This window comes from Lithobates pipiens, unplaced genomic scaffold (genome assembly GCF_037356315.1).
Source record: "Lithobates pipiens isolate NorthernLeopardFrog02 unplaced genomic scaffold, aLitPip1_a1.2 Scaffold_3, whole genome shotgun sequence".
NCBI lineage: Eukaryota > Metazoa > Chordata > Amphibia > Anura > Ranidae > Lithobates > Lithobates pipiens.
Window position 1 is genome coordinate 54,028,509 of NW_027507790.1, and position 17,413 is coordinate 54,045,921.

The 17,413-nt window shown below is 47.9% G+C and overlaps 1 protein-coding gene across 5 annotated transcripts in view; it reads left to right on the top strand.

The window, feature by feature from the left end:
- Window positions 1-17,413, top strand: part of TANGO2 (transport and golgi organization 2 homolog) — a 243,668-nt gene that overhangs the window by 116,730 nt on the left and 109,525 nt on the right. For all 5 annotated transcript variants that reach the window (XM_077461701.1, XM_077461703.1, XM_077461702.1 and 2 more), the window contains exons 3-5: window positions 1,392-1,480; window positions 1,700-1,819; window positions 3,521-3,635. In XM_077461701.1, the coding sequence (XP_077317827.1) occupies window positions 1,392-1,480; window positions 1,700-1,819; window positions 3,521-3,635 (324 nt within the window). The remainder of the gene's footprint in view (window positions 1-1,391; window positions 1,481-1,699; window positions 1,820-3,520; window positions 3,636-17,413) is intronic.

The window sequence follows — 17,413 nt, forward strand, 5'->3', positions numbered from 1 at the left end:
TGCTAATGGAAATTGCCAGCATAATACAGACATGGTTAATTATGTTAACATTTTCTTCTGTCCCCTACTAAACATTACTAAAGCCGGCCATAGACTGTTCGAATCTCAGCAAGTTCAGTGGGAACTGGACGAGATTCAAACCAAGTATGGTTGAATGTACCCGAGTTGATCAATCGTTCAGCTTGGGTACAACCAGCCTGCCAGATTTTTCCTGTTGTTATTATTGCTAGTGGCTCTTATAGCTGCTAGTAATAATCATTGGCTTCCCCCACCGGGAGAAGACAGTAGCTCTGCGAGATGGATAACACTGTCTGGCTGCAGTAAAGGAATGTGCTCCATCTATAGCTGGCCTAGTCAGGGAAAAGCTAAGTAAGATTTATTTATTTTTCAATGTAATTATTATTATTATTTAATTTTTTTTTTTTTTTTTTTTTTTTTTTGGGGCTTTCCCCATACTGCAATGGTTAATTGCTCATTTTTTTTTCAAGGGGAGATGAGACCATTTTACTTAACGATCCTCCACTCCTTTGGCCAGGGAGCACTCCCCCACAATCTGGCAATGGACTGTTCCTTGACAGTCCGAGTGTATGGACCCTCCTCTGGTCTTGATGACGTCGGGACCCTAGACCGGTGGAGTGTGGGGATGCAGACATTGTAGAGACTGCTCTGGCTGCAGAGCATGGCGAGTGTGATGGCCACTCTGTGAACATTCGCTCTAAATGCCAGAGGCTGGTCTTTTTGCCACCCCTCTAATAGACAGTGCTGTAATCAGTGTAGGACCAGCAAACTACATCACCTGAACTGGACGTGGGTACAGTACTGCTAAAGTTCCCACCTAAAATCAAGCATTTAAAGATCTGAGGACTGGGACATTGCCTGTTGCAAAATATGGATTAAGATGTGTTTTGGCCAGTGTTTGAATCCGTCTTTAAAAAAACAAAATAGATATTGATTATGTGCAGGAAAGGGAATCTCATTTTTTTAATGTGGCCACAGTTCCGCTTTAGCTGTATAGTAACGTTTAAAATCAACATGCATATATAGTGTTGGTATTTAGTATTTAGCATGCACATTTGTGTCACTAGAAAGTCCGCATCGTTGTGGACATCAGATCACATTTACAGGACTAAACAGGTGGAATTTCTGTCCAGGCTTCTGCATTAAGCTCTTATTTAGAAGATTAGCTTCTTGGTTACTTTTATTTTGTTTCACTGCTGTTTTCACAGGGTTTTGCTACATAGCAGAGGCTTAATTTTACAATGAATTTATAGCTGTAGTATGAGAACTTTCGCATTTGAAGATTCTATTTCAGGTCAAACTGTACTGTTTTGTATCACATTGACTAATGTGTACTGTATGATAACCTATCCTTTTTCTCTTCTGTGTTACAGACTCATCTTGGCTGCCAACCGAGATGAATTCTATCACAGACCTGCCAAGCTAGCTGATTTCTGGGGAACCAATAATGAAATCCTTAGTGGTTCGTATGAATATAGCATATATTGACCATTTACTTTTCCCTCATTCTTCTGCTCTGCTTCATTTATCATTATATTGATCAGTTACTACTTGCCTCCATCCCTCCAGGCAATAAACTTTGTGTATGGTTGTTGTTACTGAACGCCTATCATTTCTTGAATAGTGCTATGGTACTTCCTACATGCACCTTTTGTCAGAAACTTCTGTCTTGTTTTTGAAGGATTGGACATGGAGACTGGGAAGGAAGGAGGAACCTGGCTGGGGATCACAAAAAGAGGAAAGTTTGCAGCACTTACAAACTATTTGCAACCCAAAATAGATGTGAATGCCAAGGGCAGAGGTATGGCTTGTCACCTGTTTATTTATTTATTTATTTATTTTTTTGTAGCACCAGTATAAGCATTACACTATTCTATGGACATGTATACTAAGTTCTAACATTCACATCTGGAGTCAATAGCCACAGAATAATACTTAAGATATAAGGTTCAGTTTCTGAGTCGAATATCCCCCAAAAAAAGAAAAGGTTAGGCTTTTAAGTGCAACTACAAGCTTGGTGCAGTTACAACTATATTAAAGCTCCTGCTGCCAGGCTATACTCACCTGTCCCCAATCCAGCGAGATAACATCAATCGGCTCCCACAGCCGCTTCTTAAAATCACGTTTCAAACATCACTGTATCCATTAAAAAGAACACAAAAAAAAAATCACTGTAAGTAATTGATACAAGTAATGTAAGAGATACAAGTAGTGATACAAGTGATGTAAGTGCTACAGTAATGATCAACAACTTCCTTTACTTAAATATAAAGTAAGTAGAGCTTAAAGCCTATTTAAACTCAAGAACAAAACAAATGATATATTCAAACTTACCAGTCCCTAGATTTGATGGCTGAATTTGTTTTTCTTTATTTTTACCTGGTGATCCTGTCAGTAACTTTTTGTTGAAGGGTGACAAAGCTTTCTAACTGTTATGCATCTATAAAAAAAAGCAGTAGTGTCATCCTAATTAAAGTGTGTTTGGTCTTAAGACTACGTCCCTCTTTTGCCATCTTCACAACATGTGGGGAGGGGCTCATTGGTTTATAATGGTGGACCGAGCAAGGTTAATAACAATGCTTGAAATATGACTTGGGAGTACACAAGACAGCACTGGATTTCTGACAGGATCAAGAAGTTAATTTTCTGAGTTATAAAAGGTACCTGTGAGGTTGAATTAACCGCAGCTGCCGTTGCTGACTTGTTTTTAAAAGTGCAACTGACAGACCTGGAAAAATAAATGATGAGAGTGGAGTAACTGGGTAGAGAAGTCACAACTAGAATGATCATTCCAGAACCTTCACCTGGTCAGCAATGGCACCTCCCATTATTTTAGGCTCACAGTTTCGCTTTAATGCAAAGAGAGGTGGGACTTAGTTGGTAGAAGAGTTAGAGGTTGTAAACCTTCCTGGTATGTTTATACCTAATAGGTACTGTAAATATTTACTGTATACTGCGTGGATGATGTCATTGGCGAGTGCACGCTGAAGGAACGATCACCCGTGACGTTTCTTTAGAAGCGTGTGCCATGACTGGAGGGAGTGACATCACGCGGCTCTGGCCAGGCACAGAGTCGGAGTCCGCAGCCCCGGAAGGAAGATGAGCGAAGATGGATGTGGCCTCCAGCGGAGATGACGAGGGCTTAGTTTGCAGGTGTCTCACATAATGTGCTAGTATACTTTGTAGGGAAGAAAAAAAAAACAACCAAACTTTACTTCCTCTTTAATACTTCATATACCCCATCTAAAATAAAATGACACTAATATGAATTTTGTATGTCTGAATTACGCTCCTTGAGCTAGGCAACTATGTCATTATTTTTGTAGGTATCTACGTGTTTGAGTATTACGCCATGATATGTATATTTGATGAGATGCTAATGCAAATTGACCCATACACTAAATTATTTCTGTATGTTTTCTGTATTGATAAGAGACTTGTTAGTAAGGATGACTATCATATTTAATCCTAAATATTCTCACTTGTTATTTCACATGCCTAGGTCATCTGGTGTCTAACTTTTTGAACTCTGATCTGGACAGCTTTTCTTATATTAAGAAGATATCTGAAGAGGGACATCTTTACAATGCTTTTAACCTGGTTACAGCAGACTTTAAGTAGGTCTAAATATGTGTTTTATCTAGAATATTGGGAACTCATCCTGGTCATACACTTGGTGTGTATTTATGGGACAAATCATAGTGGGTTATAAAATCCCAATGTAAAAAGTTTTGAAGGAAACTATGCTGATGTGTCGGTTTCCAAGATGTTCTTTTGGTTGACTTGAAATTTCCTTGGATTCAAATCCCAGAACTTGCATAGGGCCAGACTTCTGCCCAAGTTGAAAGGTGGCTTTTGTCAAGCTGGCACAGCCACACTGATCAAAATTGGATCCCTGCTGAACTGGACAAATTTTGATCTGACGCTAAGATTTCCCTCTGTTAATTAATGCCTTATTGCAGATCTCTTACTGTCCAAAAAAGTTCTGGCAATTGATGGTTAAATGACAGTGTTTAATCTCAAGGTCACATGTACAGCCTGTGTTCTAGTATCAAGAGCCCTCACAGAAACAAAAATGTATTTTAAAACTAACAGAGGTGCTTAAAGGCATCACAAAGTGCTTTAATTTCAGCACTAGTATTGCCTTATAAACCTTCTCTGTCTTCACCAGTTTTTCTGTATCGTACATGGTCACCCGAGCTAGAAGCCACTTGCTGCACTCCCATGCGGAGCCCTCCTGACTCCTGGGCCAGACTTCCTGTCTGCTGGGATGGAGCTCAGAACCATGGTCAGGTTGTTACTAAAAGCCCAGCAGACACCTGACCAGTTTGTATGCTGGCTGTTCTCAAAATCAGGACCCAGGACTGGGGATTTCATCCTACTCGAATCTCTAAGAAATCCCCGGGCTTCAGGTCCCAAAATGGACTTTTCTAAGAAATGAGGAAACCGAAAAGCCAGTTTCCTCCCAAATACACAAATCACCTGGAGCCCCTCAACCTGCCAGGTTGAGAGTCCTGCATCATTACCCTGGTGGGGTACCACACTTGCACATAAACAAACAAGTTTTTTTTTTTTTTTTTTTCTTTTTTTATTAACATTAGCACACACTAATAAAATTACTGCCTCTTGCATGTACAGTAAATCTATGTATAAAAAAAAAATGGAGATATTTCGATTTTTTTTTTTTTTTTTTTTTATGTCTGTGCATATGAACATATTTAATTTTCAAGAACCTAGACACAGAAATAGTAGTTACATCAAAGATACATTTTTTCAATTAAGACCATGACCCGAATAAGACTAGTGCTCATACAGTTTTTACAGAGATATATTTTTATTGGCTCTAATCTGTCTCTCACGTGGCTTTCTGCTCACAATATGTTGAAAACCCAATGAGTGACCTGTCTGTCCTATGAGTGTAGGAGTTGGCTAGCAAGAGACGCAGGCCTGAAAATAGAAACGATTAGCTTTCTCATGCAAATAACCCAGGGATGGTTCTGGCAGTTGACATTCTCCCCAGTGACTTTAATGTGTGTCTGATATGGTCAGGCATTTATATTCTCTGCATGCGCATTACTGTGCAACTTAAATATACACTTCACTCAGGCGTAAACAATTTTGCATCTAAACTGACTTGGCAGACACAGCCTACTTGATGATCGGCTCAGATTTTTAGCATGTCATTCCCCTAGTATAGCTGTTTTCTCCATTGTTTCTCAGATGGAAATGGGTATAAAATAACAATAGGTAAAAGGGAAGAGTTTCCAGCTGGAAGCTTCTGCCCCTGTTTGCCCGGTATAGCTTGGTGTATTATATGAATATGGACTCTCTTACTGTGTGAATATCACTTTAGTATACATAACAATTTTCTAAACCCCAATAATGTCCTGATGGTTATATAGTGGACTAACACTTGCTACGTGCTCATTCCTTGTGCATAATAAGCCATGCGAAAGTTTTGCCTGATGACACTTGCTGGTTGATAATAGCACTCCTGGACACACTAACCATCCCGAGAAAGGAGACTGAAACTAGTGGTTGTTAGGGGAGTATGACTTTCCTTCTTTCTCTTTTTTTTATTTCTTGCATTTTTAATGTTGGGACAGTCAGAGGGTGGGGGTTGCTTAACCACTTCAGCCCCGGAAGAATTTTTTTTTTAATTGAAAAAGCCAACTTTATTGAGGTACGAATGCTTGGTACATAAATTGACGGAGGCCAACATGGCCAAAACAATAGCACATATATAGATACATTACAGTAACCGTGTAGCATAAAACAAACTACCCACAAGAGGTAGAGCCATCACATAGTATATATGTATATATAAAAAAAAACAAAGGAAGAAGGGAGAGACAGAGAGGGAGGGGAGAGGAGAAAAAAAAAAAAAGGAAAAAGGGGGGAGGGAAAGGAGAAGATGAAGGGTGAGTATATCAAGTACACGTTTCACCATCTGCCAACCATCTACCCCAGACCTTTTCGTATTTAGGTGAACACCCCCTATGCACATAAATCAGCTTCTTATATGGAAGAGTATCATTTACCTCTTTTTTCCAACACTGGATTGTGGGGGGCAGGGCCTGCATCCACCTTCTAGCCACCGCTTTCCTTGCCAGGAATAGGGTCTCATGCAAAAAGGTACGAAGAGATTTATCAGCTTCTAAGCTAGGCATCAGACCGAGCAGGCACATTTTGGGGTCTAGGGTAGCAGGTGAACCCATCTGGTCGTGCAGGAATCGTATCACTTGCATCCAGTATGCTTGAATAGTGGGACAGGTCCATAGAAGGTGATAAAGGGAGCCCGGGGTATGACCACATTGACGGCATCCCGGATTGTACATGGGCTTGAAACGTGCTATCTTCTGGGGAGTTAGATATGTCCTGTGTATGATATACAGCTGCGTGAGGCAATCTGACAGCCGGGGGGATACATATTTCACATCCCCCAGAATGTCATCCCAATCCTCATCCGCAATAAGCCCAACGTCCACCTCCCATCCGGCCTTAGCAGCATAGGCCAAGGCCATGACACCAGGGAGACGGATAGCGGAGTACAAGGTGGAGATTAATTTAGCTGGCTCAGTACCCGTAACTGTATCTACTATAGAGGGGACTGCCAAGGATGGGTTAGAGCTAATAAATTGGGTTTGTATGGCATGGCGGAGCTGCAGGTATCTAAAAAGGAGACAGTTAGGGAGGGAAAATCCGTCTTTGAGCATTTGAAACGTTTTTATTCCCATATTAGTCATGACCTGATAAATATATAAGATCCCATGGCGTATCCACACCACAGGATCTGGAATGGACAGCAGTTCAGGTAGGTGCATGTTGAACCAGAGAGGCGTGTGGGAGTGGACCCGTGGGATCCCAAGTTTTTTCAGTGCCACCCCCCACACCCTCCGGTGATGTGTCAGCATGTCTGCGTTATGACGGGGGGAGCAACCCGTCAAGGGGGCCCTGAGTACTGCCTGAAGGGGGGTGTGGGCTGGATTGTCAGGATGCCCACAGATTAGTGCCTGATATCGTTGTAGTTCGCTTTTATCGAAATAATAAAAATGGGATAATTGTGAGGCAAGGTAGTACTCCTGAAAGTCTGGAAGAGCAGCTCCTCCCAGCGTTGCCGGGTTTTTCAGGAGCTTCCAGGATAATTTATGTCTGCTGTGTCCCCATATAAATGAGTTAAGAATAGACTCAATCGTTTTGAAAATTTTTTGTGGTATATATAGGGGGGCATGCCACACGAGATAGAGTATCTTTGGTAAAAGTATCATTTTAACCAAATTAATGCGTCCCATAACCTCCAGTGGTAGTCTGGCCCAATTCTGTGTCTTAGTCTTGATCAGGGTACATAGAGGTTCAATGTTAAGGAGTGTGTAGTCTGTGAGCGACCTGGTCACCTGCACCCCAAGGTACTTAATCGAGGAGACCCTTGGGAGACTCAGAGGTGGAGACGTGAACGGAGGGGGGAAATGGTCAATGGGAAGGATCTGAGATTTGGACCAGTTAATACGCAAACCCGAATGGCCGCCGATACATTCTATAGAATGAAGGGCAGCGCACAGGGAAGGTGTTAAGAACTTCGGGTATTGAGTCTGACTTAGTGGAAGGGGACCTCTCTTACGGCTCTGGTTCTGGTCTCACTGGAATGGGAACAGGGAGACTGGAGCACAGTGGGGTAGGAGAGTCCAGCCAGGTGCAGCAGCAGGTGTCAGGAGATGAGGATCCTCTGAAGCAGGAACTCTCTGTAGCGGAGAAGCAGAAGGCTGCAGGCCACTGGATCAGGATGGATGGATCCTCCGGAGGTAAGGTAGCAGATACAGGAACAGGCAGGAGACAGCAGAGGTATCAGGTACAAGCAAGGTTCGGAAACAGGTAATCAGTCCAAGAAGAGTCAAACAAGCCGGGGTCGGAGCAGGAGAGGTCAGCAAGGTCAGACGGAGCCGGGTCAGATATCAGATGGGTAGCAGGTAGGTAAACAGGTATTCTCAGGCACTAGCTGCAGACGAGACAGCACAGAACCACTGCAACTGCGCCTTTAAAAAGGGCCACTGGCGCCAATTGAGCTAACGCTCGTCCGTGCGTGCGTGTACCGCGCGCACATACGATCGACGTGCACCCGCGCGCGTTGGACGACGCTCGTGCCCACGACGACCCGCGGCACGAATGCGTGTGCGCGTACGGAAGGTCGATCGTACGGAACGGACGGATTCCTGACATTGCCCCCCCACAAGGGGCAACCTCCGGGTGCCCCAAGTGGCTCTTTTCTCCGGGTGTGTAGCAAAGAAGGCTCGGATCAGTCTATTGGCATGTATATTGGAAGCAGGTTCCCAAGAATTATCCTCTGGGCCGTAGCCCTTCCATTTAATTAGAAACTGACCTTGTCCCCGTCGTTTTCTGAAATCCAGAATGGCCTCCACTTCGAATTCCTCGCTGCCATCAATCAGCACGGGATCAGGTGGCCTTGTTTCTCTACCAGGGAAGGGATCAGGTACAGCAGGCTTGAGAAGAGCTACATGAAAAACTGGGTGTATTCGCATGGAATCAGGCAGGGACAACTCATAAGACACTTCGTTAATCCTCCTCTTAACGGGAAACGGGCCCAGAAACTTGGGTGCCAATTTCCTGGAGGGACATGCTAGTTTTAAATTAGAGGAAGACAGCCATACCTGGTCCCCGACTTGAAGGATCAATTCACCCCTTCTTCCACGGTCAAAACTCTTCTTGATGTCAGCCTGAGCCTTGGTTATGACCTCCTGCAGGGTCCGATTATTCTGCTGGAGAAAGGATACCGTGTCCTGTACTGCTGGCACATGCGATTCTGTAAGAACATCGGGGAGAAAAGACAAGTTAAAACCGTAATTGGCAAAAAACGGGGACTGCCCGGTGGTGGCATGGCTGGCATTGTTGTAGGCGAATTCCGCCAGTGGTAGCAGGGACACCCAATCGTCTTGGACAAAAGAAGAGAAGCACCTAATATACTGCTCGAGGGTCTGATTGGTGCGCTCCGTTTGCCCATTGGTCTGTGGGTGGTAGGCAGAGGACAGGGCCAAATCGATCTTTAAAGACTCACAAAGGGCTCGCCAGAAACGGGAGGTGAACTGAACCCCTCTATCAGACACGATATTGGTGGGCACCCCGTGGAGCCTGACTATTTCTTTAATAAAGACATGGGCAGTCTCGGTCGCGGAGGGGGTTCCCCTTAAGGGTAAGAAGTGCGCCATCTTGGTCAGATGGTCACAAACTACAAAGATGGCAGTGCAGTTCTCAGACGGGGGAAGTTCCACAATAAAATCCATAGTGATCATCCGCCAAGGGCGGTCGGGTGCGGGAAGAGGTTTAAGCAGCCCCCAAGCCCGAATTCTGGGAACTTTATTCCGATTGCATACGGGGCAGGAACTCACATACTGCTTGCAAAACTCCCTCATTCCTGGCCACCAGAAGGAGCGCTGTACCAGTTCAAAAGTTTTACGGACACCAAAGTGCCCAGCAAGTGGGTGGTCGTGAAGGAGGCCCAGAACCTTAATTCTCACATCTTCGGGGACGAAGATCAGGTTATCCTTCCAAAACAAACCCTCTCTGGATGTTAGTGAGAGTCCCGGGGGACAGGAAGATGTGGAGGAAGCACTCCTTAGCAGAGACACTAGATCTGGCTGAATGAGTAGGAAGGTGTTGGCAGGGAGGATGGTATCCGGGGGTGTGATGTCCTTGGGGCTGTCAAACATACGGGAAAGGGCATCAGGTTTGACGTTTCTTTATCCAGGGCGATAGGTTATGTGGAAACAGAACCGGGAGAAAAAGAGGGCCCAGCGGGCCTGCCGAGGTTTTAAGCGTTTTGCGGTACGGAGGTACTCGAGGTTCTTGTGGTCCGTGTAGATGAGTACGGGGTGTACCGCCCCCTCGAGTAAGTATCTCCACTCCTCCAAAGCAGACTTGATGGCAAGTAACTCCCGGTCGCCCACATCATAATTCTTCTCCGCTGGAGAGAGTTTTCGGGAAAAGAACCCCACGGGGTGCATCAGGTCGTCTTTACCTAAGCGTTGGGAGACCACTGCCCCTACTGCTATCTCGGAGGCGTCTACCTCCAGAATATAAGGTCTAGATGGATCCGGGTGGCTAAGGATAGGAGCAGAGGTGAACAGGTCCTTAAGTCTTTTGAAGGCGGCCTGGGCTTCAGGGCCCCAATGGAAGCGCGTATTCAGTTTGGTGAGCTGGGTGATGGGCGAGATAATGGCTGAGAAGCCCCTGATGAATTTTCTATAAAAGTTAGCAAAGCCCACAAAGCGTTGGATGCCTTTCTTGTCAGAGGGGGCTGGCCATTCGAGGACAGCAGCGACCTTCTGCGGGTCCATCCTGATGCCCGCTGGAGAGATTTCAAGGCCGAGGAACTGGATCTCCTGTTGTTCGAATTTACACTTTTCGGCTTTGGCGTAGAGGCCATGTTGTCGGAGCCGAAGCAATACTCTGCCAACGTGTCCCCGGTGCTGCTCCAGGGACCCAGAGAAGATCAGGATGTCATCGAGGTATACGATGACGAAGATATCCAAGAAGTCCCGGAAGATGTCATTAATTAAGTGCTGAAAGGTAGCTGGGGCGTTACATAACCCGAAAGGCATCACCAGATACTCGTAGTGCCCAAAACGAGTTCGGAATGCAGTCTTCCATTCGTCGCCTGCTCGAATGCGGACCAAATTATAGGCTCCCCTCAAGTCTAGCTTAGTGAAGATGGTGGCCGACCTTAGCTTTTGGAAGAGTTCTGGAATCAGGGGTAGAGGGTAGCGATTTTTAATTGTGACCCTGTTCAGTTCCCGGTAGTCCACACAGGGTCGAAGGGTCTGGTCCTTCTTAGAAACAAAAAAATATTCCAGCCCCGGCAGGAGATGTAGAGTGCCGGATGAACCCCTTTTGGAGGTTCTCAGAGATGTATGTCTTCAGAGCCTCCTGTTCTTTCTCGGACAACGGATAGACTCGTCCAAACGGGATCTCTGCCCCAGGGAGGAGCTCAATGGGGCAGTCATAGGGGCGATGCGGGGGTAAGGAATCAGCCCCCCGCTTACTGAAAACGTCCAGAAACTCATGGTAAGGCTCGGGGACGGATTGACATAAGTCCAGATCTGGGTCTAGGCTGAGAAGAGTTCCGGATTGTTCAGAAGCCCCTGAAAAGCAGTGGTCCAGGCAGTAAGAGGAGAGGAACTTCACCTCCCCCGAAGTCCAGTTAATGGAAGGATTGTGGGCCTGCAGCCATGGGATGCCCAGAATCACAGGAAAAAGTGGGGATGAAATTACATCAAGGATCAGTAATTCCGTGTGTTGGCAAAAGGTGGAGGTAGGTATTGGAAGGGTCTCCTGGGTGACACGGCCGGACTTAATCTGGGAACCATCAGCCAAGAAGATAGCGAGTCCATGGGTCTTTTGTTTAAGTGGAATGGAGTGTAGGTTGGTGAAGGCGGAATCAATGAAGCAACCGCAGGCTCCGGAATCAAGGATGGCGTTGACGTGGATCGTTCTTCCCGAAAGCTGAAACGAGAGCAGAAGGGCGACATGGAGAGAGTTGGAGGGAGAAATACAGGTACTGCGAGACACTGAAGAAAGGCACTTGCGTGACTTCACCGGACAGTTGGCCACATAATGTCCGGAGCCGCCACAGTATAGGCATAAGTTCATCTGACGACGGCGGGCTCGCTCTTCAGGTGACAGGGAAGGTCGGAGAAGTCCAAGCTGCATGGGTTCCTCAGGAGCAGGAGGCACGCTGGCAGGTCCTCTTTGAGGGACAGGAGAGAAGAAGGGTGTGGAAGATGGGGTCCTGGCCGTCATCCAGGCAGGTCTCAGTGGTTGGGAGGAGCGTTCAGCCCTACGCTCGCGAAGTCTGCGGTCAATCTGAATGGCTAGGGCAATCAAGTCCTCTAAGGCGTCGGGAGCGCCAACGCGAGCCAACTCGTCCTTGAGACCTTCAGACAGGCCCATGCGGAATTGGTGTCTAAGGGCCGACTCATTCCACTGGGTATCTGCGCTCCAGCGTCTAAAGTCCGAGACATAGTTCTCGGCCGTCCTACGGCCTTGCTGGAGCGCAGTTAATGCAGATTCTGCGGTGGCAGCCCGTTGGGGGTCATCGTAAAGCTGTGCCATCCCTTCGAAGAAGGTGGAGAGAGTCTGTGTAAGGGGGCTGTCATTCTCCAGGAGATGGTGGGCCCAAGACTGAGGTTCTTCTTGCAAGAGAGAAATGACAAAACCCACCTTAGTTGCCTCCAGCGAAAAAGTCCTGGGCTGGAGGGCAAAGTAAAGCTGGCAGGCGTTGCGAAAAGCCCGGAACTTGGAGCGATCCCCAGAAAACCTTTCCGGAATGGGGACCCTAGGCTCAGGTGGGAGCATCATGACAGTCGAATGAGCTGCAGGCTGGGCAGGAGGAGGCTGAGGTGTGGTGTCTGGAGACCCTGAAATGGAGAGATGCTGGACCCGCTCCTCCAATCTGGTGTAGCCATCCTGCAGGGACTTCACGGCCTGGGTGAGAGCCGCAAGGTGAGCGCAAATCTCCTTCATGGCGGAGGCCCCTTCCGCAGACTCAGACATGGCTGTCTCGTACTGTTAAGAACTTCGGGTATTGAGTCTGACTTAGTGGAAGGGGACCTCTCTTACGGCTCTGGTTCTGGTCTCACTGGAATGGGAACAGGGAGACTGGAGCACAGTGGGGTAGGAGAGTCCAGCCAGGTGCAGCAGCAGGTGTCAGGAGATGAGGATCCTCTGAAGCAGGAACTCTCTGTAGCGGAGAAGCAGAAGGCTGCAGGCCACTGGATCAGGATGGATGGATCCTCCGGAGGTAAGGTAGCAGATACAGGAACAGGCAGGAGACAGCAGAGGTATCAGGTACAAGCAAGGTTCGGAAACAGGTAATCAGTCCAAGAAGAGTCAAACAAGCCGGGGTCGGAGCAGGAGAGGTCAGCAAGGTCAGACGGAGCCGGGTCAGATATCAGATGGGTAGCAGGTAGGTAAACAGGTATTCTCAGGCACTAGCTGCAGACGAGACAGCACAGAACCACTGCAACTGCGCCTTTAAAAAGGGCCACTGGCGCCAATTGAGCTAACGCTCGTCCGTGCGTGCGTGTACCGCGCGCACATACGATCGACGTGCACCCGCGCGCGTTGGACGACGCTCGTGCCCACGACGACCCGCGGCACGAATGCGAAGTGCGCGTACGGAAGGTCGATCGTACGGAACGGACGGATTCCTGACAGAAGGACCCGAGTCTGCCAGGTATAGGAGGGTATCATCGGCATACAGCCCGATCTTCTCTTCCAGGTTACCAATCTTAAGGCCGCGGATATTAGCATCTGCCCGAATCATGATGGCCAACGGCTCCACCGCCAGTGCATACAGCATGGGGGAAAGAGGACAGCCCTGTCGGGTCCCCCTCTCAAGGGGAAATTGGTCCGATAACCAACCATTCACAAACACCCTGGCCTTGGGGGATTGGTATAGGAGTTGAACCCAACGAATAAAATTGGGGCCAAATCCAAATCTCGAAAGGCACTCCCATAAGTAGTTCCACTCCACAGAGTCAAAGGCCTTAGCGGCATCCAGAGCCACCACGACCCTCGACCCGATGTCATCGTGGGATCCCTGAATATTCATAAATAGACAACGAATGTTCATTGCTGTATTTTTCCCTGGCATAAAGCCTGTCTGATCTGGGTGGACTAGGGACAGAATGACTTGGTTGAGGCGGGAGGCTAGGATCTTAGCTAATATCTTAATATCAACTTGGAGCAGGGAGATAGGTCTATACGATTCTGGGTATTTAGGGTCCTTGCCAGGCTTAGGGATTACTACAATTTGGGCCTCTCTCATAGAGGGGGGTAGGGTACCTGTATCAAAGATAAATTTGTATAAGTCATAAAGTTTAGGGATAAGGGTTTCGGAGTAAGTGGCGTAGAATTCAAGTGGTAAGCCATCTAATCCTGGGGCCTTGGACGCTGCCAGGCAGGAGATAGCCACAGAGATATCTTCTATAGTAATAGGGGCTTCTAACAGTTCAAGCTGTTCATCAGCCAGTCTGGGAAATGCAACTCCCGCCAGGTAGTCCCTGGTGTCTTGGGGAGAGTGGGTGACATGGGAGGTGTAAAGTGCACGGTAGAACTTCCCAAATTCCTCCGCCACTAGTTGCGGATCGGTGATATCGTTCCCCCGCGGATCTAACAACGACACTACCACAGGGGGATGCGCATCCAGATGGGCCAGGTATGCAAGTAGTTTGCCCGATCGCTCACCGTACTCAAACACCCTCTGCCTACAAAAGAAGATGCGCTGCTTAGCTTTCTCAATGTGCAACTGGGAAACCTGTCGCGTCTGTATCCTAAGATTATTGGCGGTGTTGGGCGAAGGGTCCCGATGGAACGCCTCCTCCAGCACCTGTAGATGTTCCGCAGCCTGTTGCAGAATAAGTTTAGATGACCTTTTGACTCTATTGATGCGCGTGGAAAGGAGGGAGCGGGCATGCAGTTTAAACATCTCCCAGACCATGTCATAAGCAGCTGAGTGCCCGTTAGCCGTGAAGTAATATTGTAGTTCAGTGGGGATGTCTTCCTGGTCCCTCAGGGCCGTCAGCCAAAACGGGTTGAGCCGCCAAGGAGGAGCAGGTGAGACGCTCAGGAGCTGGAGCGTAATCCAGTATGGAGTGTGATCCGAAAGTATTCTCGGAGCAAAGCCCACATCCCCTAGTTTCGGTGTTAGGGACCTTGAAATTAAAATAAAATCTATACGCGACATAGTATTGTGACTGGCCGAGAAGCATGAGAAGGCTTTAGCGTGTGGGTGTCTGTGGCGCCAAGTGTCAACAATAGCAAAGTCGGTCAGCATGCGGTATAGCCTAGTGTGGGCTGGCGAGTCAGAGGGAGGGTCTGGTGCACCCATATGGTCCAGGGCAGGGATGAGAGTCATATTAAAGTCTCCCATCCACACCGCTGGTACGGAGGGATATTGAGTCATAAAGGCAAGACCCTCACTAATGACAAGTGAATTGTATGGGGGGGGGACATAGCAAGCTAGTATCAGGATGGGGGATCCATTAACGGTGGCGTGTATAAACACATATCTGCCCTGCTGGTCCGTCTGAAGTGACAGTAAATCAAATGGGACCCTTTTTGCAACCAGGACCGAGACCCCTCTGGAATACGAAGTGTGAGTAGCATGATAGGCCCAGCCTATCCAAGGCTTTTTCAAAGAGGATTGTAAGTGACCCGTAACATGAGTCTCAACCAGTGCGATGACATCAGCACGCTGAGATTTAAGGAATGTCAGAACGGCGGTGCGCTTAATCTTATTGCGCATGCCCCTGACATTCCACGTCAGAAATTTTAGGGAGCTCATGGCGGATATAGGGCGTGCATAATGAACCGCAGATGGACCAGGACCAGCCGAGCAGACATGGACAGAGCCATTGGTGGAAACCTCTGTATCAGCCAATATCTATAGTGCACATGTGACAACAACATAGTACCTATAGCATAACAAAACATTTGTAGATAGGTTGGCATAGAAAAACAAATACCCACAACATTTCCCATCCCTCCCAGTCCACTGCCTCCCCAACTCGGCACGGACATAGTATCCCACAACCAGGTATCAACGGGGGACATCCAACGGGCAAGGCCCATTGGAGGCAAGGGACTTAATTTTAAGGGAGCATAGATACCCATTATAAAAAGAAAAAAAAAAGAAGAGGAACAGAAAACAGTCCAGTAAACGGACAAAGTTCACAAAAATCCTAGGGGGGCGACTCCTTCTCTGAGAAGCGCATGGGGTGCAGGAGCCACAACAGTGTGGCACCATTACAGTCATACAGGGAGAGGTCCCGTTTGCCAACGGAGAAATAGTCAAGGTATAGCAGAAATCCACAACATCGGTCAGCACGTGGTCTTCAGCCAGTCTCTTTCAGGCGCGGAGAAAGTGAGGATAATGGATCAAAATCACCCGAATGCGGCCGGAATATTGCAAAATCCGGGGTGGTATATATAAAAAGGAAAAGGGGGGGGAAAAATAAAAAAATAAAAAAAAAAAAAGGGGGGGGGGAGTGGTTGCCATTATTGTCCCTCCGCTCTGCCAGAATACACAGATCCGCACTGTGTTCATTAAGGGGATAGACCGTAGATGAAAGTCAAACAGCATTGCGGGTATAGGAGAGGAGCGGAAGAGGGGGTTAGAGCACTCACAGCTTTCAGACAGCATGGCACATTCAGGCCCAGCGATCCCTCTGATCAATCCAGGTGGATGCCAGTTCGGGGTCTTCGAAGAAATGGGTTCGGCCGTCACATTCCACACGGAGCTTCGCAGGATATAACATGGCATACTTGAGGTGTAGAGTACGGAGGCGACGTTTAACCTCCTGGAACCTGGACCGTTGCCGCTGCACCTCATTGGAGAAGTCTGGGAAGACGGCCACATGAACGTTGGCATGGGGGATATTCCCCTTCTCTCTAGTCAGGCGGAGAATCTTGTCGCGATCTTTGAAATTTAGGAATTTCGCTATCAGAGTACGCGGCGGAGCTCCTTGGGGAGGAGGGCGGGCAGGGATGCGGTGAGCTCTCTCAACTGCAAACATCACAGAGAATGCCTCTCTACCAAAATTGGTTGTAAGGAAGTTCTCAAGGAAGCTTGCCGGGTCGTTGCCCTCAGCATGCTCAGGGAGGCCGATAAAGCGGAGGTTACACCTCCGAAGGCGATTTTCCATGTCGTCCTGCTTTGCACTAAGCTGCTGTAGCTGACGACGCACCTCATCAGTAGTATGTTGCAGGGGGTGTAAAACATCTTCCACTCTGCCGATACGGGTCTCCCCTTCCTCCACACGATCCCGCAGGGCGGAAAGGTCCTGTCTGATAAGAGAAACATCAATTTTGACCTCCTCGATTTTGGTGGTAAGCGTGCTCTGGCACATGGCAATGGCATCTAGGACCTTGTTAGTGGCCGCTTCGGAGCGTTCCATATCCGGGGATGCGCTTGCGCCGTCTTTATCCCGCAGGTCTTCTCCGAGCCTGCGGTACTTGGCAAGTTTGTCAGCGGCTTCAGAGCTCTTTTTTGGTGGAGACATACTGCAGGAGAAGAGCAGGAGAATTCCCGGGTGTACCAAGATGGCCGCTGTTCACCAGGCAGGATCGTTAATATCCCCCCTCCTACCCAGTCCAGGGGTGTCCCAGAGGAGGCTGTGGGATGTCAGACAATCAGTGGCAAGGTCCAGTGGCACTAAAACGAAGGGAAGCAATACAGGAGATCTGTGAGTCCTCACCAGGGCAGGCACAGGGTGTAGCAAGATGGCCGCCGGGAGCTAGGCCGAGACCGCTGGACCGTCCCCCAGGCCTCCACCGACCAAACAACTGCCTCAGCATGTACCCCAGATCATCCGGTGGGCATAGG